Raw genomic sequence first — 24,335 nt, 5'->3', positions numbered from 1 at the left:
AACATAAGTAACCCCATTCAACTGCATCTCCCACACATAATACAAGAAGAGATCAAATGAAAAAAGTAAAGAAAAACAAAAATGAAAATGTTATGTGCCCTGGAATCCTGTTTCTATAACTCCGGTCAAGGGAGACTTTTGACTGCAGCAACAAACCACAGCTCATGAACACTGGGAGTTTGTTTTACATCATATCAATCAGCATGCTATTCTCCTTCACCTTGGAATTTCAGAGGGGAAAATCATGAAATTGTGAAAGGGGTTATGAAATTTCAAGCAAGCAGGCTTTTAGAAAGGTTCTATTGTGTGACATTTGTTTTGGAGTCTGAAAGTGTGTGTATAGTATAAAATTATGAGCTAACATTTGGAAAGACAGCAGTCTAAGTAATAAATCTGCAGAATGAAGAGAACTGTACAGAATGATTTCAAAGGCTTATTCTTGACAATTATATATATTTTATGAGACAGTTATGCACCCTGTGCCTTTTCTGAATTCATTGTTTTATGGATGCAGTTTCTCTATTTTAGCAGGTAGGATATACTAAACCAACATAATGGTCTAAAAAGCATCATTTACCACCCAACATAACAATGGCACTGCATAGCTTAATTTTTTTTTCTTAATCTCCTTCATCAATTGAGTGATCCTTAACATGGCTGAAACCCAAGAATTAAATATCTGCAATTACAATATTTGTTGAGTATTTGGCACAATGGAGTTTATTTGATACACCCTTTTTTCCTGCCCTTATTGTTGCTGAACATGTAATTCTGTGCATAAGCTGCAAGCACACATATAAATTCAATCAAGTGGAAGCAGTTTGATACTCCACACCCATGTTGCAAAGCTGGATAAGAGAAAAGTGTGCTAAAAATGTGCTGAACATGAGTGACAAGTTATCCACCCTGTGTAATTGTGCCAGCTCTGGGGTGTCCACTGCAGCAATGGACAAGGACTTGGGGAAGATCAGCCCCTCTGCCACCTGCATGGAAGTGACATCCAGCATTTGACTCAACATGCCAGGTTACTCCTCTAAACATCCTCAAGTTCACAACAGCTTCGAAATTCACACACAAAAAAGGAACTCTTAATTATGGTGCTAACCCTTAAAGCCCTTCTGACATTTAGTCCATCGGAAACAAGTCTGCTTCCTGGGAAAAGAACTCATCAAATGCCACCAATTTGCATTGCTTCCCAGCAGGAATGTTTTGGAAAACAAAAGTGTGCATACAAAATAAGCCTGACCCCCACGTTTCTTGTAATCAGACGAAAATTTCCCCATGGTTTTTGCAGGTTTAGGTAAGACTGCACTGCAGGAGCCAAGCCAAATCTGCTCCTGCATGGATGCTTTGTGGGGAGCTGAATGGAAGTTTGAGCTGCTCAATGTTGGCCAACCTCTGCTCCCATAACCCAGCCTTCCAGAGGGACACTATTCCCACATGTACAAACAAAATGTGGCATACAGGAGAGATTATTCCATCCTCCTCACATGGCTCCCACTGAAAGTCAGTGGAATTTCTCAGGTGAAAAATAAAATACCAGTTGTGAGGGCTGAAGGATTAAGGTCGGTATTCCTCTCATCTTGTACACACACACACACGCACACGCACACACACACACTTTAAAGAAAACATCCACCACACAATTTCTAGATTGCAAATTATATATATATATATATCTTTAAAAACTGGAGAGAACATCAACAGCCTCTCCACATATATATGTATTCACTGAGTCACATAGAATATGAAAAAACTATATTATGTAAATCATCATATTATCTATAATTCTCCAACAGACAATTGTTTTTATAGAGACACAGTGCATTCATTCTCTTCTTTAAAAACATATTATGTGTCTTCATTGGCTTGGTAGCATATTAGAATGAAGGCGTATGGATAAAAAATGCAGAGGATTAAACAAACCCCTTGAGTCACATTACATTTGGGTGAATTAAACAGGATCCTTCCCCAAACTAGCATAAATAAATCCTCCTCATGGAAAAGTGTCAGCGATTTAAGGGTTAACACATACTCGAAAATAATTCCAAAAAAACCATCTTATTAAAGGACTACACAGATAAGTATTTGGAACTCATCCCCCTTTAAAAATGACAGCACGTTTGGCAAGTGTGAGCAAACGCCTTGAACTCTACTGGGTTTGAGATCTGAGCCTGGTTATTCACAGACAGCCACAGGAGCTGCAATCTGTGAATAAGCCAGGCCTGGAAGGACTTGGATACCCCTGACAGCATCGCTGGCCACTGGGAAGGTTTCCAGCAGCTTTCAAGGAATTCATCCTGGGCTCGTGGCTGGTGACAGAGTGTGACTGGTGGAAGGGCTCCAGCACCGCTCCCTCTTTGCCATTGTGGACGCAGCAGGGTGGAGCAGCACCCAGCCTGGCCAGCCCTGCAGGGCTCCACACACCCCATCTCAACTGGGAAAGAACCTATTGCTGTTATCACCTTGCTGTTATCACCCTGCTGTTATCAGCTTGCTGTCATCACCTTGCTTTCTCTACACCTCGTGCCAAACTCTCCGCTGAACCTCTGCAGGTGCCCTCTTGGAAGCTCGTGCTGTCACCAAAGGGGCTGGTGCCCAGCCACAAGGGCTCCCTGCTTTCTCCATCACCCTGCAGGATGTCACAAGTGATCCCATCAAAAGACTCTGTTCCCAAGAATCCTGGCTGGGTGTGACTTTGAGAAAAAGACAAAAGTTTCCTGTGTTGCCGTTGCTGTTTTGCAGTTGTTTCTTCTTCCATTCGTGCTCTCTCCTTGTTTTTATTAAAAAGGACCCTTGTATTATTAATATAGTTCACTCCTCCACAGTCACTATAAAACAGACTCCATATTTTCACACCACTCATGATCTTCAAGGTTATAGATAAATTTTGTCCTATGTGGTTGATTTTGGGGCACCGAGTCCCGCCCCAGATTGTCTAGGGTGAGAGTAGAGGCAAAAAACTCACTAGTGCTGAGACCACCTTCGTGGTTCTTGATGTATCTTTTATAGTTTTTCCTCAAGCACTGCCAGGTGGTTGTGTACAGGATGAATGCAAAGGACTTGAGGGCGATGGCAATGCTGACATACAGGTATCTGTAGACCACGTTGTCATACAGTGCACAGGCTCCTTGCTCCCCACAGAACGTGCTCCAGAACAGACACGTGGAGTCAATCCCAGCCCCGAAGATCAGCGGAGGTGGGATAAAACCTGCCAAAATAAGAGAGACAAATCATGCTTCTATGATCCCTGTGATAAAGAGAGAGAGGACGTGACTGCAGTGAGTGGAAAGAGGGTGCTTTATCAAGGCTAATAGTCCCAGCTGCAGCCTGTGATTTTCATTTTTGAAGTTCTAAATCAACCTGAATGAAGTTTGTGGATGAGCTTTTAGCTTGGACTTAACGTCTGTGGAAGAGATACCTGCTGATATCAACATGCAGCAAGAATCTTATTCAAGTCTGAGTGGCTTTTATTAAGCTTCTTGTTTGCCTAATGAGACTAAGTGGAGGGATAAATGAAAGAGGAGGACAGCCTTGCAGCTCACCCTCTAGAAACTGGCAATTCTGCACTTTAGAGTGTTGCCCTGAAGGATCTCATAGCATTCCAGTTCAGCACCTAAAATCAGCCTCGACACTGAGATCCAGTTTTGGACTGTACTCTGATATCAAAACATAGCAAAAGGTTTTCTCTGCATCTAAGGAAAAGAAACAATAGCCCCTAATAGATGTCAAAGATGCCATCAGAAAAGAAGGGAAAATTTTAGAGTGCCATTAAATGAAATATCACAGCAGGATTCTCCCACAGCCACTGCAGCTAACTACTGATGAGTGTTTCTCAATCATAGTTTGCAGAAGAGCTGCAATCTTCAAGCAAAGTAATCACTCCAATCTCATTTAACTAATAAAAGAAATGTTTTTCTTGTCTACTTTCCCTCATCCTGCAGGGACACTGCAGCAACCCCCCATTTCCCATTAGCCTGATGGTGATTAGGACATCCACACTCCAGCTCTGCGCTCCCAGCCAGCCTGCGCAGCACTGGGAAGAAAATGTGAACATTCTACATAATGTAACCATTTCTCTACCTTCTGCTGTATTTATGGGCAGAGGCTAGAAGCAGATAAACCCTGAAAAAAGCCCTGATGGATAAAGTCACTGCTGTGGGCTAAGACAGTGAGCAAAGGAGAGCATTGCATCTACCGAAATCCAACAGCAGGCAGGCACAACACCCCCCTGACAGTATCAATGCATCCGTAGGTGCTCTGATGCCTGAGACTCTATAAATACCTGTGACAGCAGACACAAGGAGTGCAGTTTTTAGACAGGAAAGTGTTTAATCTTGGATCCAGTTTCATCATTAACCTGGATTTCCAGGCTTAAAAAAGATACCTTCCTTCAGCTTGTCACGAGCAAAGTAGTGACATTCATGACATGTATCCTAAGACTACAAATAAATTGGTTGTCTTCACTGTTCTCTGTGGTAACTGAGATCTCTTTATTTTATTTTCTTGATGACTGGAGCTCTGCAGATTTTGTTTGATCTTCCTTCTATGTTGGTAAATGCAGGAATTAAGAGAGGTTATATGGGCTTTTGGTTCTCATTTGAACCAGTCATTAATAGCACAAATGTAGTAAGTAAAACCAGATGATAAAAAAGCAAGACAATCTGTTTGTTAGAAATACTCGTTCCAGTCATCATATCTAAAAACCTATCTATGTTCTGGAAAAAAATATCAGCACCAGCTCTGTGTTCATCATTTCAATGACTGGAAAATCCAGGCTGGGCTGGTTCTGTTTCTAAGTTCAAAGACACTTTTTTAGCTGAAACCTGTGAACAACCACACACTCAACCTGGATTTAAAAAATTCAGTTGGACTCCTGCCACAAAGAAGCAAGAGGCTGTGCTGCTGACTACTGCTGCTGGATGGCACCTCAGGGGTAATATCCAGATCTGGCAGTGACTGAGGAGCCACATTCTTCCTGTTTTAACAGACAACCACATTTGGATCATAATTTTGAGGTGTGAGTCCCCGCTTGTTAACATGCTGAGAGATGCTGACACAAAGCTTTGGAGATGTGCAGGCTGAACTTCAGGGAGAGCTGCCATCCCCACCTGCTGGCTCCAGCCTGGAGTCCACCACAATTTGGCCTGGAAAGTGCTCCTCATAAGACTTGAGGTAGGACCTGTTTCCCTTGAACTCCAAAGCTACTCCCATGTGAATGCAGGCATGTGGAAAACCCTTTAGCAACCAGTGAGTATTTCAGGCTGTTTTTAGCAGAGGAGAGGATGAGAGACTCACAGGAGCAAGTTGGTGCTCAGAACCCCTGAGACAAGGGAGCTGAGCAGTTGCACTGCACATCAGAAACTCCTCCTGAGAGTGAAACACTGTGGGGTTTTGTCATGTTAGAATAAGAGGCAAACAACATGAGCTTGGAGGAGAAAAATCTAAGGAAGTGCCCTGGTAAGCAGAGGCTCTTCCAGGATGCATGGTGAACACCACCCAGAAAAAATGCATCCAGGATCTTAAAGGTCTGAAATTTTTTGCCACTCCAGACAAATCCATTCCAAACCTTTGGCTCCAATGGCACTGCTTTACTCTCTTCTCTGGGAAACTGCAGTAATGCTTTTTAAATGAAGACACTGTTAGGCTGCCCTCTCACAGCAGAATTCCTATGAAATGAGACAATATATGCAGGAGGATACCGGGAGAATTCAGTCATGCTTCATGTTATTACAGTGAATATTAAAGAGAGTCAATCATGTTCTACCTCTTACTGCAAAATGTTGCAAAAATTTCTGCTCTCTCTATATATTTATATATATTTCATAGCAGAAACTGTAGGGCTGCATAAAAAAAGGTGCTTCTGTCTTACTGAAATCTATTAGCTAGGATTGCACCTTCGGGTCTCATACCTCTTGCATTTAATTCTCTCCTTTGGTGTAAGAAGCAGCTATTATCGCTGTCTTCTTAAGTCAAAGCTTAAAGGTGAACTGAAAAGCTTTTAAAATAAATCAGTAAAGCTATTCTCAAACCTCAGGTGATAGAGGCACAATTTGGATACCCTTGCTCATACAGAAAAGTATCTTTCTCTTCATTTTCTGTGCGTTCCAGCTACATTGCTGATATGATTCAGGATGTATTGTCTTATTTCATGGGAATCCCTTAATGACAGAGCAACATATAAAGATTTGAATTTAAATTCTCACTATGGCTTCTTTACTGAAGTGAAAAAAAAGAAATCTGTTCAACTTAAGCATACATGTCTGAGCCTAGTTTTAGAGGAATTCAGGATGCTGCTATCTCAGGAGGCTTCTCTCTTTTGAATGGAAAAAAGAAAAGATAAAAATCCCTCCCCTTAAGTATTTTTCTTTTGGAAACAACAGCCCACAGCCATCCTCCTTGCACACTTGTCTGCTGAGACTCCATATTCAGCCAGTCACAGCTGAAGTCAGGCCAAAACCCACCAGCAGCACCAGCAGCTAAAGAAAATGCTGTGTTTGCAAGGCTTGAACCAGAGCTGACCTGAAACTTCCCTTTGAGTTATCTGAGCCCTGGGTAACTTAACCTGAGGGAGCTTTTTGTATGGCTACAGTTACTTCACCAAAACCAATGGACATCTAATTGGCTTTACTGTAAACTGGTCTGGGAGCACAATTTCCTGTTCAGCTTATGGGGATTAAGGTATTAAAACAATAAGTAAAAAATGAAGTCACTTATTCAAAGCGATGTCTGATACTGCTGGATTTTCAGTCCTGTACTTCCCAGTGCCTTGTTACAGCCTAAGAAATGGCACTTTAGTCTCCAGCTCATTCCTTTGGGACCAAGGGAGCCATGCAGGGAAGGTGCTCTCAGTGCCCTGCTAAAAAAATAAGTTCCCCTCCCACAACATGCAGAAACCCTGGGCATGAGATGGTCCCACACAATGATGGATCAGAGGATTTTGCCCTGAACCACTGAGACTAATGAGCTGAAATAGAAGAGCTTTAAAATAGGAGCCACCTCTTCCAGAAGGTAAAAAAACCAGCCAGAAACAAGCAGCAGCCTGGTATGTTCCCTTTAATTCATACATGAGGAGAACATACTGGTGCAGAGGAGGAGCCATAAGCATTTTAATGGGATATTAACCCACAGGAGGAAACAAGGACTCAGCTTGTCTCATTTTCCTGGTTTCATTTCTGAGACACCCAAAGGAAAGGGCAAACTCACCATGTAACACAGGTCCTGTCCCTCAAAGGAGGGTGAAAATCCATATCCCTCTACTTCAGCCCTATGCAGTGCAGCAGTAATTCTGCAAGCTGCTGACACGTTATTAACAGCCACAGAAGAGAAACTGGTTGTGTGGGACCATGGGAGAAACAGCCATTGCTCATGCAACACTGCATTTTCTTCCATTAGCACAACACAAATGGCAGGAAAAGTGCTTCAGGAGCCTTGATGTGACATCCCTCATGGAGAGGGCTTGGAGCCCAGTGTGCCAGACCCCTCTCACGACAAGGACAGCACTGCAAGGAGCAGAAATCAACTTCTGCAGGTTAAAAAGAGGGAGCAAAGGGTGGGAGAGAAGCACACACAACTTTTGTACCTACCTAGCAACCGCAGCAGCAGGAAAAGCACCCCCAGAGCGTAAGACTTGAGTTCAGGGCTCACAGTCCTGCAGGGAGGAGGGAGAGAGAAATCAATTCCTGTTGTTCTGCTTTGATTAACACACCCCGTGGCCATGCTGTGCTGTCAGCCAGGATGCCACCAGCACCTCTTCAAAAAGTCATTAATGGGGCTTTTCTTCTGCCTTCTCCTGAACTGCCTACAGCCCCAAAAGTAATTGCATTGGTGACAGGTTCAGGAATTAGCCAAGTCATTAATAACAACAGCTAATGTTGACAATGGATGTTTATAAGCTCCCCATCAAGTTTTCAAGGCTCCAGATGTTGAGAACTGGAGGGAGAGAAAACTTTTGGTTCTGAAACTCCCCAGACTACTGGGAACAAGAGAGGGAGGGAGAATGGTGGACCAAAAGGTTCAGTCAGCCTGGTGATTCAGTGAGGAAGTGCTCAACACTGGTTTTCATGCAGTTTGCAGTGTCTTGTGCTATGAACACAACCACTATTGCATTAAGAGTTATCCTTCAAAGGTGCTTTAAAAAAACACTCATGGCAGGGGTGGTTCTCAGTATAAATACATGGAAGGGGCATCAGCCAAAACTGATAAAACAGAATCAGTGAGAGCTTTTAAGTTAGGAGAAGATCCTTCTGATCACCTGTCCTCCTCTCACACATTCATGGGCCATGTAATACCACACCATGACTTCTGTGTGAAGCTGTGACCTCGGGATGAATTTCAGCAGTTTCCAGGCAGACCCCCCACACTAAATATCTAAAGCTTTTATGCTGGGAATTATATGACCTTGGACAAATGTTCCAATGGTTAATGGGTTGGCTCAAATAGGATTCTACAGTTGGGTGAGAAATGAGGGAAACAGAGCATTAAAAGTTTATTTTAATGAAAAAAGAGATTATCACATGGAATATTCACAGTGGACTTTTAACTGGTGGTGGTGTCTTTCCATCCACTTTTCTATATTTAAGACCAAAGTCAATCCCCATACCTTAGGCTGGAGTAAAAATTGTCACTTGGAGACATCTCCTTTTCTCACTGACTACAGCAGTGACCAAATGACTTGCTAAGACAAGTCTACATTTAATTTGTAGACACCGAGTCCATTTTTAAATAACCATGGGAGCTGCCAGTGTCACTTGTCACTGCTCTGGACACCAAGGACACATTCATATGCCACAACTTTCTTTAAGCAATGGAAAATGGCAGTTGCAAGAGAGCACAAGGTGCTTATCTGGCTCAGAGCTCTCTGCTGTACATTTGGTACATTTTGTCAGCTATCAGTGATTCTGAGTGAAGTTACAAATCTGGATGTGTGAACTGTTTATTTCCTACAGCTCTGAACTAAGTATGTTTCATCTTCCCTTTGCTTTTCTTATTCCCTGGTATTCTTCTTCCTGGCTTATCTCATTTGAAGGCAACACTAAGATGTCTCCATGTTGTATCCTAAAGGTGCTGGCAGCTTCCTTGAACAAGAACTCTTCAAACTCCAAATTGCTTTTGTCACAATATTTATCATGAGGAAATTTGATTTCCCTTTAGCTACTGGAGATGCAAAGAGAGAAATGAACTAGTAGGTGGAATATCTCATTTTGTATCCTGCAGGGAGACATGCCCTCACAGAGCTGTTCTGTCCAAAATCCACTCAAGAGTGTGTTTCTAATACAGACCTTATTGATTGAATTTTATTGGAATTTTCCAGGCAGCAGAATGGATCTGCTATTTATGCCTCTGGTTATTAGTCTCAGTAAGTGACAGCTTGGACAGCTAAGTAATTTTGGATAAATGTGGGCTTAGATATATATGTATATCATAAGGTGAAGTGTTCCATATGTCTGGAAATAACACAAGGTCAGTTATTTGAATAAGCTACTTTTGCCCACCTATTCACATTGGTTTAAGTCAGACATGTCCTTCAGACTTCCAAGCTCCTTATGTTCTTGGACTTGCTCCAGGGTGAGAGAAGTTAAACTCCAGTCAGGGAGGTACTCACCAAAGCTAGCTTTAAATTTTTCCGTGGTTTCTGTGGTCTCCAGATGATCTCAAAAGGTGAGCCTAAGCCTCTCTCTAGGCCATTACATGCTGAGAACACGGGATGGCAATTCTGCCCCTCTCCTGATGCAGCTGTAACCTCCCTACTAGCTGGATTGGAAACTGCACATCTGTATTTCCATGTTAATCCCAGAAGAACAGCCCCTGCCACCATTCTCTGAAAGATCCCTGCAGGAACCTTGTCTGTTTGGGAGCCCAGTTCCACCTCACTCCCTCACTTTACCAAAGACGGGCTTAAACAGTTCCTGTTTTCTCTCCAGCAGTTCCATACTGCAGGCCCTGAACTGGGGCCATGCCTGCCTAAACCAGACACTAACAAGTGAAAAAGAGTAGCTTAGGGAGAAAACAGCTTGAATGAAGGTTCAGTTCAAAGTCATGGGTCTGGAGACAGTGAGCCTGGTATAAAAGGCAGAGGCCAGGAGCTGTGTGGGACCCTCATCTCCCCCCTGTGCCTTAGAGTTCCTCCAGCCCTCATCCCATGACAAGATCCCACCACCTGATGAGGACGGTGACTGACGGTCCTACTTGGTGAGAATGATGATCAAAGCCCCACCTGATGAGGATGATGACCAAAGCCCCACCTGATGAGGATGGTGACCAAAACCCCACCTGATGAGGATGGTGACCAAAGCCCCACCTGATGAGGATGATGACCAAAGCCCCACCTGATGAGGATGATGACGGACGGTGTCTGCGCCATGGCCCCGATCATGCTGCAGACACACATCACACACAGGAATGTCAGGAAGGCCTCTTCACACCCAGGGCTGGGGCACTTGCCAGGAACCACGGTGGCGTTTTCAGGAGGGACCGAGGTGAGGCACGAGCAGCCACTGAGGTTCTGCAGAGGAGCACAAGGAGTCAGGAGAAGGGAGAGCTCTGATCCCACCGCTGCCCTCTGTAACAGGGCTTGTCAGCAGCAATTCCTAATCCTCTGATGGTCAATTAAATAACTCCTAAGTGCTTGTTGGAGGGGGGTTCGGAGAGAGTTTCAGGAGCGTCAGAGCTGACGCATGCTGCCAGCAAGGGAAAGCTGTCCCTTGCCTTGTTTCTTTTCTTCTGCTCCTTTCAAGTCTCTCCCATAAATGTCACGGTGACAGAATTATTACCGAGTTCTACCTCTTTGGAGGAGAATAAAGAAACAATCTGTGTCTCTGTGACAAGGAAGATTCCCCCCATTATGGTTCTAATTACTTTCTTATTTACCTCTGTCCTCTTGGCTGTTGCAATTAAACTGAAGTACATTGAATGCAGGTAAATCTGCAGCCCTGCTCTTGGCTGCAGGTTGGGGACTGCTTCCAGCACCTCAAATCCTGGGCAGGAGCCACCCACGATGGGTGCTGCAGCTCACCCAGAGCTGAACCACCACAGCCTGGCAGCAGGGATGCTGCTGGACCTCAGTGCACTCCAGGGCTAATAAATGACATCTGATTCAGAGGGATTTGTGTTGAGCTAAAAGCTCAAGTCAAGCAAGATAAACTTTATCAATATGTGATCAGAAGGAGGGTGGAATGACTGCATTTTGCTTTGATCTCTCCAGCAAGTGCAGGATGTGAAAAGAAGCTTTGTTTGCCAGCCACAGATTTAAGGATTTTTTTCTTTTCCTTATTTTCCAACTCGCCCTCCTGAATTTCTGAGTGGGGGATGTCAGTGCAATTAAGGCACACAATACTACCAAGAAATCCCTTAACGAATACAGAAAGAAACAGTCATTAATGATTCATGGCTTGTCTTCACAAGCCCGCTGGGTTTGCAGGTCACATGTTTGGATGAGGAGCAACGTCATAAAATATAACATATTGAAAAGCAGCTCAATCTCCTCCCCTTCTCCCATACCACGTGCAAGCAGAAATTCCTTTGCTTTTCTGCCAAAGGGGTCCCCTTAGGACCATACAAAAGCACACTTTCTGGTTCACTGCCTCCAAAGATAAGGATCAGCAGGGATACTACTCCAACCTTTCTGACACCAATCTCTTTCTTCTGCACAGGAGTCAAATCATTTTTTTCCAATTAAGTGCACAGAGGACAAGAGAGACTGTGGTGCAGAACTCTAGGAGAGCTGGAGCAGACATGCAGGTGCCTTTCTGCTGGCAAGCAGTAATTAAAATAACAAATTCCTGTGCTGTGAGTTAGAAGCTGACACCTGAAGGCTCCAGAATGGTGACAATTAGCACCACCGAGGTGGTGTTTGCACAGACAACAGGAATTTGTAGCTCCTGGCTCTTACTGCAGTGCGCTGCTAGCCACTAGCCTGGACAAGGCCCTGTGGATCAAAACCCATGTAAGTCTGGAAAAATATACAGCTGCACTGAACAACCCTTGGACAAAATTCCCATCACAGCAAACATGCAGAATGGGGTGTTTATTTCCCATGGGCTCTCATCAAGGGACAGAAAGTACCTGTTTTGGGCAGTGGTGGGGCAGACTGTCCTGCCCCTGGTGGGATTTTTTTACAAAGCACAAGGCAGGTTCTACCTTCACTGCCTGAAAATTTGTCCCTCAATCTGCTTTTTTTACCACTTTGCTTCAAGGTGCTGGCCCCAAGCACTGTGAGTGGTTTGTACCAACCACCTCAGCTTGCTTAGCACTGCACCTCATCCTTACCTGGCAGATCTTTGATCTTTTATTACTGACACAGTATGCAACTCACAGACATCAAACAAGGAAACATCAAAGATGGAGCTATAACTTTGTCCTGTGGAGAGGAAATTTTTTGCTAACTGTGCCAAACTTCTGTAGATCTCCTTGTCTACAACCCCACTGCATCCAACCACTTGTTATCAGAACCTTCTGCTGCCCAGCAACCTGCACACCCAGATTTATGTGTGCCTGTGAAGCTACACAGATGCAGAGTTTACACCTTTAACAGCATCCTGACTTTGCTGTGATTATCCACGCAAATTATTTTACCCACATTTTTAATTACTCATTTTTTAAGCTCTGGCTCTGACAGGGAAGGGACAGGCTGGTATTTCAATGCAAAGCTGTGAGGTGCCAGCACAGTAACTCCAGGCTGGAATTCATGTGTCTCCAGCCAAAATGCTGAGAGAGTCAGTGGCATCAAACAAACAAGATGCACAGCCCAACATGTGGTATGCAAGGGTCACTCCTAGGAATGGCTGGAAAGAAAAGTCCTTGGGGGTGCCAGAGCTCTGCCTACCAGCACTGATATTCCTATGGCTTTTTGGACAAGTGCACCTCTGGAATCAGCTCAGTAAGAAGAGAAGGAATGAAAAAGAAAGAAATATCTGAGCTACACACTGCTTTTAGAAATTGTTCACAGAGGAAAAGTGAAGAGAAGCAGTCAGAAACGTAAAATGTAGTAAAGTTAAATAAAGCATTCAGAGAATTTTATGTCCCAGTAAAAAGCAACCCTTGCCTCATCACAAGCACATAACATTCACAAGACCCTCCAGACAGGTCATTACCTGGATTATGGGTTTAAAACTTGGTTTGGCAATTTGGCTTTGCCTCAAGGCCATTGCATGGCCAAACTGGTCCATAATTCTTGATAATGCCCTTTCCAGCAGATGCTATTGCTTCACCAATTTGTGTTCAAAATGTTACTGCAAAAAACCCCCACAAAACAAAGAGATGAGAAGAACCCCAAGGATGACAACAAGAAGGCAAAATGAGAAGGAGTGAGTAAGAGAGAGCATGAGGCAGAGTGAGTTTTTTGCTGAGAGGCTTGCTCTTGCAGAGCACAAGGTCAGGCAGCTGCAGGCTGAAGGGGCAGAGCTGAATTTTCATTACCATGCTCCTTCCAGAGGAGTCAGAGCTTTGCCCTGCACTGCACAGATTTCTGCCATGCTCCAGCCACACACCAGCTGAACACCTGCTGAAGGCTTGGTGAGCTGGTGAGACACAATTCTGTGTGCCTGAAACAAGCTGGTTTCCTCTTAAAATCATCCTGCTGCCATCTCAGGTGTTGGCTTATTGGGAGGAGGAGGAGGAAGAAGGCAGGGAGGAGACACCTTCGTGTGTGACACGTTGATGTGGATCCTTGCAGGGCTGCTGAACTGTGGTGTTTCAAAGGGATGCCAGCATCTCTGAGGCTGGGGGGGGAATGGAGGAGACAAGATGTTTAAGCAGGATGAGCTCACAGGTGATGAGGGTGGGGAGGCTGCACTGCCAGCTCCAAGTGTCAGCACTCACCTGTGCCTTGTCTCTGGGGCAGGAGGGGAGGTTTGGTATCTCCTCAGCGAGGAAGGATGAAGCCATGGAGGGATAACTGCATGTGCTGAGCACTGATGTGTAGGCACAAACAGTGCCTGTGACCAGGCTGACCTCCCACAGACTCCACACAGCCTGGCACAGCCCCAGGCAGTGAGCAAGGATGCAGGAATCCCACCAGTCCCCACCCACAGGAGCACTCATTTTCAGTCTAACCCAGAAGACATTAACATTTCAGCAGCAAAAAATGAAAAAGCTGGCTTTTAAGATATTGTTAAAAATTCCCCACATCTTCTTTATACAGGGATAGTTTGGTCTTTATGAGTTTTCTGAGGGAAAAAGCTCTTAGAGAGAACTGAAAAATGCAGAATGTCTTTGGATGGAAACTCTGCTCCCCTGACAACTGCTCTTGCTGCTGCCTCAGAGCAAAGCAAGGAAAGAGAAATAAGCAAGTAGAGTTAAAGGAAAGCTTAAACAAGGGTGAATAAAACCAGCAACTGCTCACAACTGTCTAGGAACCAGATTCAGGGAAAGAGCAAGAGGAAAAAGACTGAAAGGGTTGGGCAGGACAAACATGGGCAGGTGGAGAAGAGGGGAGATGAGGACAACAAGGAACAACAACAGGATAAAAGAGGAGCAGGTTCCCCAGCTCTCCCTTCTGGGCTAGGGATCTCTTGCAGAGGATGTGTTCTACCACTGGACACCTGTGCAGATCTCCCATCACGTTCCTTGCTTCCCTGCTGAGGAGGAAAACCAGGGCAGGAGGCTGTGAGATCCCATCCTGCTCCCTGCACAGAGTGGGCATTTATGGAACAGAGTGAAAAACAACAGGGGCTCAGGCCCACCAGAGCTGTGAGCTCACTGGCTGTGGGTGAGCTGCCCCCCCAGACACACAGGAACCTCACTCACTTGAGCTCCCAGAACTGCTCCTACAGGTGAGAGGTCCCCAGGGAAGGCCACTCACCGTGCTGCTGCAGCCAGCAAAGCAGGCAGATAAGTATGTGACCCCGTCTGCCCCACACACTGGAGTGAAGGAATCAGTTTGGCATTCACAGTTGTTATTGCACGGGGAATATGGGTCCAGAGATGAGGTTGGAGTTGAGCTGTAAGACAAAGAGAGAAAGAAATTAATGGACAGTGTGGTATCAGCCAGCTCTCCCAACTGTTGCCTCACAAAGATGCCTTTGAGGGGGAGAGTTAAGGCAAACACACTAAAAAAAGCAGTGGGCAGGCTAGCTGGGTTCCAGCTCTAAGAAATCCAGGCTACAGCCTCTTCTTGGAGACTGAAATGCCATGGCCACTATCTCCCTGCAAGAGAGAATCTAATGCAAGCCTTGGGCTGCCCTGTTACCTCAACAAGGAGCCTCAAGGAAACACAAAGAGATGCTGTGGAGACAGCTCTGTGTTTTTCTGTAAGGAGCTGACAGCCTGATGTTGTCATCTAAAGAGTTGCCACTGCATACAGCAGCACTCAGGAAGAAAATACCAAATGACTCTCTCCAAGTCCTGTGAGTGCAGGACAAAACAGGGTTATGTGAGCCTCACTTCTCACATTAAAATGAGCCTGCAGCCAAAAACACTCTCTCTTCACCATATCTGTATTTCTAGGCATCTAAAACCTGGTTCTACAGCCTCCCCTCAGGCACTGAAATCAATGTACAGAGCAGTGCATGTCCCTTACTGCCAGGGCAAACCAGACCCAATGCTCCAGAGGTGCCTGTGGGTACAGACTCAGGTCTGGCACCTTTTGATTCAGTTTGACTGAATTTCAGACTTTAGTGAAACTCTGCTGTCATCTGCAGGTGCTCAGGTCTCTCAGTGGTGAGTGGCATGGAAACATGCCAGACTAAGAGCCCACACCACACTGCCTTCTCTGTGCTTGCTCTGTGGCTGTCTGAAGGCCAGCACTGCTTTTCAAGGACACTAACATGGATTTATGCTGGCAGAGCTCCCTGAAACTCTCTGTGGACTCACTTGTTTCCATAGGGAACAGTAACCCCTGCCACAGGTCCTGTGTCACAGCCCAGGAACAGGAAGGACACATAGCAAGCTGTGGACACCAGGTTCACCAGCATGGCCATCCTGATGGCTCCCAGAGCAGACAGGCTGAGCTTCTTCACCAGGAGGCCACCCAGGAATATGCCCAGACATGCACATGGGATTGCTGTCATCCCTGCAAGAGGAAAAAGCAGTTAGCAAGGCCCAGTGAGCTGCACTGGGACAGGCTGAGCTCTCCAGCAGCCAGAGCTGTGCACTGGCACCAGGAAACTTTGCAATGCCCAACTGCTGGAGTGGCACCAAGCTGGTGCTGCCCAGAAAAAGGAACAGATGCAAACAGGCATGCTGCCTTGCATGGAGGAACCAGGATCTTCTGCCAGTTCTCATCCAGGATGGAGGGAATGCCAGGCTTGCTGAGCTTGGCCCAGCCTGACCTAAGCAGCAGCAAATAAAGTCAAGAATTTTCTGAGGTGTCTGGAGGCTTTGGATGAGCCCTGCTGGTGTGACTCACAGGAGTCTGATCTCCAGAGACTAGGCAGGAGCAGCATTTGAAAATATGAAATCTCCCTAAAATGATTTTCTTTAACTGTGAAATGCAAAATCACTGCCAGAAGTGACTCCCTTTCCAGCACAGACAGAAATCACCACACTATGCTTGTTTGGGATTGCTTTTATCCCTTTGCTGCCAGTTACACTCCAGATCTCACTGCCTGAACTGTGCTTAGGAGAGAATCCCAGTCCTGGCATTCCCAGACTCCCTGATGACAACTTTGTTTAAACAAGTTGCTGTGAGAAACACAGAGGTATCCAAGTCTCCTTTCTGTCAGGTCAGAAGCAGGATGTGCTCTGGCTCATGGGTGATCCCCTCTTTGCTGGCCACCCAGCTGCACTCCCATGCTGACTGCCCAGCCAGCTCCCACCAAACAGCTTTTTCCCTTCTCCCACTGGGTCAAGAGTGAAGTTACTTCCCTTTGCCAAGCCTTTAATTTTCAGGAAAGATGGAATTGCCTAACAACTTCGAGACCTCTGGCCTTCTGTCAAATCATATTAAAATTCACTAGCAAATTCCTGGGTTGCAGGGGGAGGCAAGGCTGACTGCAGGGGATTGTTTCTTTTGAAAAACCAAGCCAAAACCAGAAGATATATCAATGACTTTAATAGGGAAATAAACAACTGTCAGGAGAGCAGCTTGCAAACTCCTTGTTATGAGATGAAGATCCACCCATTTCCTGATGTCCCAGTTTTTGACAGATCACTGCCAGCTGCCCGTCTGGCAAGCTGTGGCCGCAGATCATCCAAGATCAACTTGCAGATATCTTAATTGGGTGCTGCTGAGAGGAGGGCTGTCATAAACAAATGGCTGGGCCTGCCTGGGATGAGCAGCAGCAGCAAATAAATGAATATTCTGCCATCAGTGTCCTGACAGGGAACAAATGAACGCTGAGAAATGTAGAACGTGAAATCACAGCAGCATGGAATGGTCAGAGAGAAGGGACATTTGAAAGACGACCAAGCTGCACTAACTCAGGTACTTGAAGTGCTCATTGCAATCTTGTCATTTCCAGGCCAAGGGGGAAAGTTGTAGTGATTAACAAGAGACACTGGGCTTCCTAACCCAGACTGAGATGGGCTGCAGAACTGTGGGGCACCAGAACCATGAGACAAGCAGTTCAATGGCCACACTATCACTGCAGTCCTGGGCAACCAGACAGCCCATTTCTGCTGATTCCAAGGCTCTCACAGACTCTCCCATCCTGGGTGTCCCATACTGCTTCCCACTCAACAGGCTGGGCCACAGGGGAAGTGATGGCAGCAGGATGCAGTGGAGAAAGGATGCTGGAGGTCTGGTCTGGGCCCTGCAGCCATGGCACAGCTGAAGGCCAACCCTCCCACTCACAGACACATCTCAAACAAGTCACTTTTGGGGCAGCCCAACCAGCAGCAGTTACCAGCCACGCTGAACACTTCTAAATCCCTTTGGAGGTTTGGTGTGCCCTTGGTTACTCACCCAGGAGCTGGTTGGCAGAGGAGGTGGTGAGGTTGAACTGCTGCTCCAGGTACTTGCCCAGGAAGGCGGCGAAGCCGGCCACCACGGCGATCTCCATGCAGGCTGCCAGGATGATGCAGGTGAACACGGGGTTGGACAGCAGGTGCTTGGTCACTTTGGGGATCACTACAAGGGAGGAAAAAGGGAGAGGTGTGTGGAATTTTGGGCACTCGGGGTCACCAATTGTGGTGGTGTTCACAGGGGTCTCAGGACGGGGAAAGAGATGAGAATCTTGACTTCCATGTTTCAGAAGGCTGATTTATTATTTTATGATATATTAAAACTATACTAAAAGAATGGAAGAAAGGATTTAATCAGAAGGCTGGCAAGGAATAGAAAGGAAAATGGAATGACAGCAAAAGCTCGTGACTCTCAGAGAGTCACTGACTGTGATTGGCCATTAATTAGAAACAACCAACATGGACCAATCAAAGATGCACCTGTTGCATTCCACAGCAGCAGATAATTATTGTTTTTCTTTTCCTCTGAGGCTTCTCAGCTTCTCAGGAGAAAAAATCCTAGCAAAAGGATTTTTCATAAAATATGTCTGTGACAGAGGTGTTTTTGTGTAGACTTGAGGTGCTGGAGATGCCTCTCTCCTCCTCTGTGGGGTACACTCATTTCACAGCAAGAGTAATTTCCTATTCTGCACAGACAAACTGCTTGAAATGTGGGAACACCAGAACAAAGTGAAACACCCGAACAGTGCCACTTAAAGATTCAAGAACCAAGAGGTGCAAAAAGAAATAATCAGTGATTATTTACTCTTATAGAAAACTGGAAGAAAGAGAAAAATTTCCAACATTCCTTTTTGTTTTCCCCATAGGGAAGTCAATCAAAACCTGGTGTGCTCTTTCTTCCCCTTCTCCTTTCTGTACCTGCTCCCAATGAACAAAGCTGAGCCAGCTGACAGGTGCCATGAGTGCTGTATTCAGCATAAATCCTTGCAAGCTTTAAGACACAAACTAACCCAGCTCACATCCGGACTCTCCTTCTCCTGCCATCCAGATTTGATTTATTTTCCTGTTCCAAACTGGCTCACTCACTGATGGCCACCTTCTTGCAGCACATGGGGGTGTTTTCAGCAAGCTGAAACTCTCAGGCTTAGCCTGGCCCATGGATACCCCATGGCACAAGGGTCCTCCTGCCTTGTGCCAAGGGACAGGCTTGTCAGTCTGTGTGTTCCCACAACCTAAAGCTTCTCCAGCCTTCCATGCAGATCCTGCCATCCTTAAGAGGGTGGAAGGGGACGTGCTGAGCTGTTCAGTGTGTAGGACACACACATGTGCCTCTGATTTCATGATCCCTTGGCTCTCCCCTTCCAAATCATCATTGTCTAGAGTCCCCTCTACTTCAAGCCCATCTCAATTTCCTATAGGCAAACAAGAGTAACCCTACAAAGGGAAATCTGTCTAATGAATCAGATTGCACGTTTTCTACTCCAGCGAGCATTTTAATTATTGTAGAGATAACACAGCTTGAAGAGGAGAGCATCCCAGTACAAAAGAGAGCCTTGCTTTGTCTCCATACCTGATGACTAATTTCTCCCTGAATTAAATGTGAAAATCATTAAGTTTGAAAATTACCTTGAAGTAGTGTAGTGAAGCCTCAATGGACCCCTATTTGCATTTTGAAAATCCATCCCCCAGATCCCCTGTGGTGTACCAGGGGCTGGCAGATGATGTTTCTCTGGTGCTGGGTTATGTTTTCCCTCAGGGATTTTTTTGCACTGGCCTCAGCAGAGAATGCACAGCTCTTTGTCAAGGCTCTGCTTGGGTGCCCTTGGCTCTTTCTTGGGGACAGTGGGAAAAAGGGTTATAATTAGGTTTGATCTAACCCTTTTGGAAGAGGTCACTTCACAGTTTCTGGTCTCTTTAAATCAGAAACATTTTTCCAAGCTGTATAAAATTTCTGCTTCCTAAAGATTTACTGAACATAATTAAGGTGCAAGAGGCATAGCAATTTTTAGCAGAATGAGTGAAAAAGAGAAGAAAAAAGGGGGAAAATACTGTGTGGGAGGAATGGGGATGAGGGAATTCAGACATGGATAAATTTCAGAAGCCACCTGCTGCTTCCTTCAGTTCTTTGGTGGCCACCTACAGAATTTCCCCTTCTTGCCAGGAAAAATATAGAAAATGAAAAGGTGGACTTGGCAGCACTGAGCTTGAAAAGCCATATTTAAGGTATTAATGACTGTTGTGCCTCGGGAGTTCAGTTTGTTCAAGATTAATGGATTCCTTGAGATGTAGCTTTGTGCCAATTTAAATCCAAAGACACTAAGGTCTAGCTCTAACTTTATCCACCAAACAATAGTGATGACAGCCTGGCTTTTGCAGGAGGGAGCTAAAGATCACGGACATTTATTTCTGAAGTTGGCACCCAACCATCATGCACTACCAAGGTCAAAATCCATCTTCTGTGCTTGGGGTGGACAACAAAAAAATTGCAGAGTTATTGCAGCATCTCACACAGGAGAGGAACCCCTCACAAGTGCCTTGTCTGGCAGTGCAGGGCTCCAGGTCACAGCACTTCATCACCTGAAGGGGCTACAGGAGAGCTGGAAAGGGACTTTTGACAAGGCTGTGTAGTGACAGGACAACAGGTAATGGCTTTAAACTGAAATAGGGAGGGATTAAATTAGATATAAGGAAGAAATTCTTTACTGTGAGGGTGTGAGACAGGGGAACAGGGTGCCCAGAGAAGCTGTGGATGCCACTGGAAGTGTCCAAGGCCAGGCTGGACAAGGCTTTGAGCAACCTGGTCTAGTGGAAGGTGTCCCTGTCCATGGTGAGGTGTCTGAAATAAGATGATCTCTAAAGTCCTTTCCCACCCCAATCTTTCTGTGATTCCTTGATTCCACAATCACTGCTTCTTCTTCCTGTGAGTTTTCTGGGACAGATCCTGTCCTCTGCTGAATGTCTGACCAATGTCTACTGCAACTCTGTACCATCAGGCATGTGGGACACAAAACCCAGTGCAAAGAGTGCACAGACAACTCAAGCAGTCTGGCAGCCTCCACCATCTCCTCAGCCAGGGCCAGCTCATTCTCTTTCATCTTCTAAGGGAAATAAAAGGGGATTTCCCTATAGAATTGAATATCCTTTCATCTTGCTACTGCCATTTGCTAAGATCAATCATTTGACACCGGCTGCTGCCTCATCCGTCTCAGTTCTTGGGGTGAAATACCTCTGGGAAGAAGGTAAAAAGTCAGCAGCAAAGTTTAAAAATCTCTCAGTGGACTAGAGTGACATGCTTTCAGCTGCTCGGCATATGGTGCTGGCTATGGAGTAGGAATGGAAATGCCTGAGGGGGGACAGTGAAGCCCTGGGGAACACAACAGCTATGGATGGTGTTTCTCCACTGGAGCCAACCCAGCAGGGTGTCATGGTAAATGTCACCCTGCAATTTTACAGGCCCAAAGGTTACCTGAACACTTTGGAGCAGCCCTTTGCAGCTACAAAGCTCAAATGGAGTCCTTTTACAAAGTGGGAAAAGTCTTTTGGAGTCCAAAGAGTCTCAAAAATCTACTTGGAGAAAACCCACAAGCCGCAGCAGGCAGGGCACACAGACAGACTCAGCCTCCCACTCACAGAAGGATGAGCTCATTTCCCATCCTCATCCCGGTGCACCTGACACGCTCCAGGATTCCCAGGAAAGCGATTCCCACCGCCCTGGCAAGATGCACTGAGGAGAACACAACACCTCCTTTCACTGCTGTCTTTCATCCCAACTCTTCAGAGCATCCACGTGCAGTGCTGGTCACAGGATCATCTGCAGGCCTGGGAGGGATCTGGGTGGACATCCCAGAGCTCTCCAATATCCCCCACAAATCCCTTGATTTCCCACCTTTTCCCACTCAAGCAACACTGGTTCCAAAGCATCCAAACCCCCTCCCTGTCTCCCTCCGTGGGTGCTCTGTGGATGACAGGCCAGGGGCTTGACAAATGCACACACTTATGTACACCAAGTAGCTTTGATTTGTCACTGCACATCGGGGAGTAGCGGGGATAATTGGCAACCTCATTACACGAGGTTTAACTACTCTCCAGAAACGACAAACTATAATCATCACGTTGGTGCTTGAAATGAATTGTTTGGAACATTACAATCACCAAGGCCCCTGTTTCTGGTTGGAGCACCCTACAGAGACATGTTTTCAATTTGCAGTAACGATGAAGAACACAGAAAGCAAAGTAATAAATTAGAGGGAGGTTTACAGCCCAGTCCACCTAGGACAGAGTGGTGAGGGAAAGGCAAAATGTAGTCCTGAGCCAAAATATGACTTTCTACTACCCATGTCAGCAGCAAGCCTCAGGTCTCAAGAGAAAGCAAAAGGCAAAACCTCCACCTGGGTTGAGGAAAAAGGGATGAAGAAAACAGCACAGGCAACAAGAACAAAACACATTCTGGAAAGAGGTGGCTTCTGTAAAAAAGAATATGGAGTAAGGCAAGAAGTGCTGAAGATATCTCAGGTGAGGTTAGTATGCTGAAGTTCCATGTGGCCTTGGCAAAATTATCATAATGGATATGAGGGAAAAGCATGACACATAAATCAAAAAAGCCTTCCAGACAAGATGCAAGCTTGAAGCAGCAGTTACATACTCAAGCATGGAAAGCAGGTCCTTCTCGTCCATCATCTTCCCTGCAGGAACCACCTTTATTTGACTTGAGAGGAGGACAGAAACCTCCCTCAACTGTGACACAGAAGTCATGTCACATTTTTTGTAGACAGGCTCTGCCTGCCTTCAGCTGCTGCTCAGCTTTGGCCCTGAGGTGTGCAGGCTGAAGGCCCTTCTGAATTTTTTAATGGTGCTGACAACAAGATGCTGGCTTGGAAACAGCCAAGAGAAAGCTGACAACAATATCTGCACCCTTATGAAACACAAGCCACAGAAAACTCAAAGACTGATAAGACGTGATGCCTTTTATGATCACCATCTTCTCACCTAAGACTTGAACTTCTCAGCAAGCCTTTAAAGTGTTTTGTTTGCAGGGGGACAAGACCCAAATCCAAAAGGCATTAAAGTCTAAACCTGGGCCAAAGCCTCACTGCTGTGGCTGTGAATGAAGGTATAGATGGAGCTCTCTCCAAAAGCTTGTCACTATCAGTCATGAGAAGTCAGGAGTTAAAAATGACCCTTGTTAGCCTTTAATCCTGCCCAATCCTATGAACTCCCACTGAGGATTACAGGCTCCCCATGGTCCAGGTCTTCCCTGCACAGCTTCTGGCCCAGGACTATGCTCCCAGTGAGCACTTTTTGGGAGAGAAATCCCAGATTCAGAGCAGCTCCCTCCCTAGGTATTCAGCAGATTGGTACATGGAGCAGGACAGAACTGAACAGAAGACAAGGCAGCTGTCAGCTGTACGTCCCAGCTCTCCTACACTCTTGAAAATGAAGCTGGAAAGAAACCAAAACGTTTCCAAATCTAGGGAATTTGCAGTTCTGAAATTCATTTAATTCCACAGTGAGTTTTCTTTTAATTCCTCGTGAATGAGCTTCCCTTTCCAAACCTGGAGGATTCCATATCAATTTCAATCCTTTTAGGGCTTTAATCTCTCCTGCTAGACAGAGCGGCAGAACGTAACGAATTTCTGGTTTAAATCATTGCAAAACAGAATGCATTTAGGGCAGAGTGCTTCAGAGGTGTTAAAGATCATGCAGAGGAAGCATTCTGAAATCAAATTTCATCAGAACTGGCCGCTCAATTCAATAGATGTGACATTTCCGTGTGGAAAAAAAAGGAAGGTTTTTAATTAACTATTTCCAAGCACGTCCCAGAGCAGGTGGTGCATCAGAGGCAGCGAGTGAGAGGGCAGATGTGGACAGACTCGAGCAGAGGGCACTGACAGAGCTGAGCATCTTCTCTGGCCCAAGGAGCAGAGAGGTCCCCAAGGCAGAGCAGAGGCAGGAAAGCAAAGCTGTGCCCCCCAGAAGAGCAGGGACTGCCCAGCCCATGCCTGAAGTGCTCTCACAGACCACACGGAGAGCACAGGGCTGGAACAACCCTGCAAGGCGGGAGCAAAGAGCATTGGCAGCATTTATTCAGGCTTCCACTGCTGTTAATCCTTCACTTCTCTGTGCTCCCCAATGGATTTGCTTTGCTGAAATGAAATACTAATCAGGCAAAGCAGTGCAGCATCCCCGTGCCAGTTTAGCCACGGGAAGCAGCTCCCAGGACTGTCCCAAAGCTTTCCTGCCTGAGCTGCCATGCCCCTGTGCTGAGCCCCCTGCTGCCTCCACTGCCTTTGATTGCCTCTTCACCTCGTGCTCTTCAAAGGCACCACTTTCATTTCAAGTTTAGAGCTCCTCTTAAGGCTGCTTCTTTCCTGGCATGAAAATACCCCACAGGAAGAGATGCCAGGGCTTCCCAAAAGCTGGGCCCTCCCTCCCGCTTAAGACTTTCACAGAGATGTAAAAGATCAATACTTTGAGCATGTTCCTTTTATATTAGT

The 24,335-nt window shown here is 45.8% G+C and overlaps 1 protein-coding gene across 1 annotated transcript in view; it reads right to left on the bottom strand.

The window, feature by feature from the left end:
* Positions 1–1,743: 1,743 nt before the first annotated feature.
* SLCO3A1 (solute carrier organic anion transporter family member 3A1) overlaps positions 1,744–24,335 on the bottom strand; it is a 132,007-nt gene continuing 109,415 nt past the window's right edge. The window contains exons 5-10 of the mRNA XM_066558618.1: positions 17,843–18,007; positions 15,811–16,009; positions 14,801–14,939; positions 10,329–10,504; positions 7,587–7,651; positions 1,744–3,211 (exon numbers count right to left, since the gene is read on the bottom strand). Of these exons, the coding sequence (XP_066414715.1) occupies positions 2,832–3,211; positions 7,587–7,651; positions 10,329–10,504; positions 14,801–14,939; positions 15,811–16,009; positions 17,843–18,007 (1,124 nt within the window). The 3' untranslated portion in view covers positions 1,744–2,831. The remainder of the gene's footprint in view (positions 3,212–7,586; positions 7,652–10,328; positions 10,505–14,800; positions 14,940–15,810; positions 16,010–17,842; positions 18,008–24,335) is intronic.

The sequence above is a fragment of the Molothrus aeneus genome, chromosome 13 (assembly GCF_037042795.1).
Source record: "Molothrus aeneus isolate 106 chromosome 13, BPBGC_Maene_1.0, whole genome shotgun sequence".
Lineage (NCBI taxonomy): Eukaryota > Metazoa > Chordata > Aves > Passeriformes > Icteridae > Molothrus > Molothrus aeneus.
The sequence above is the reverse complement of the archived record's forward strand: the minus strand, read 5'-3'. Positions and strand labels throughout refer to the sequence as shown.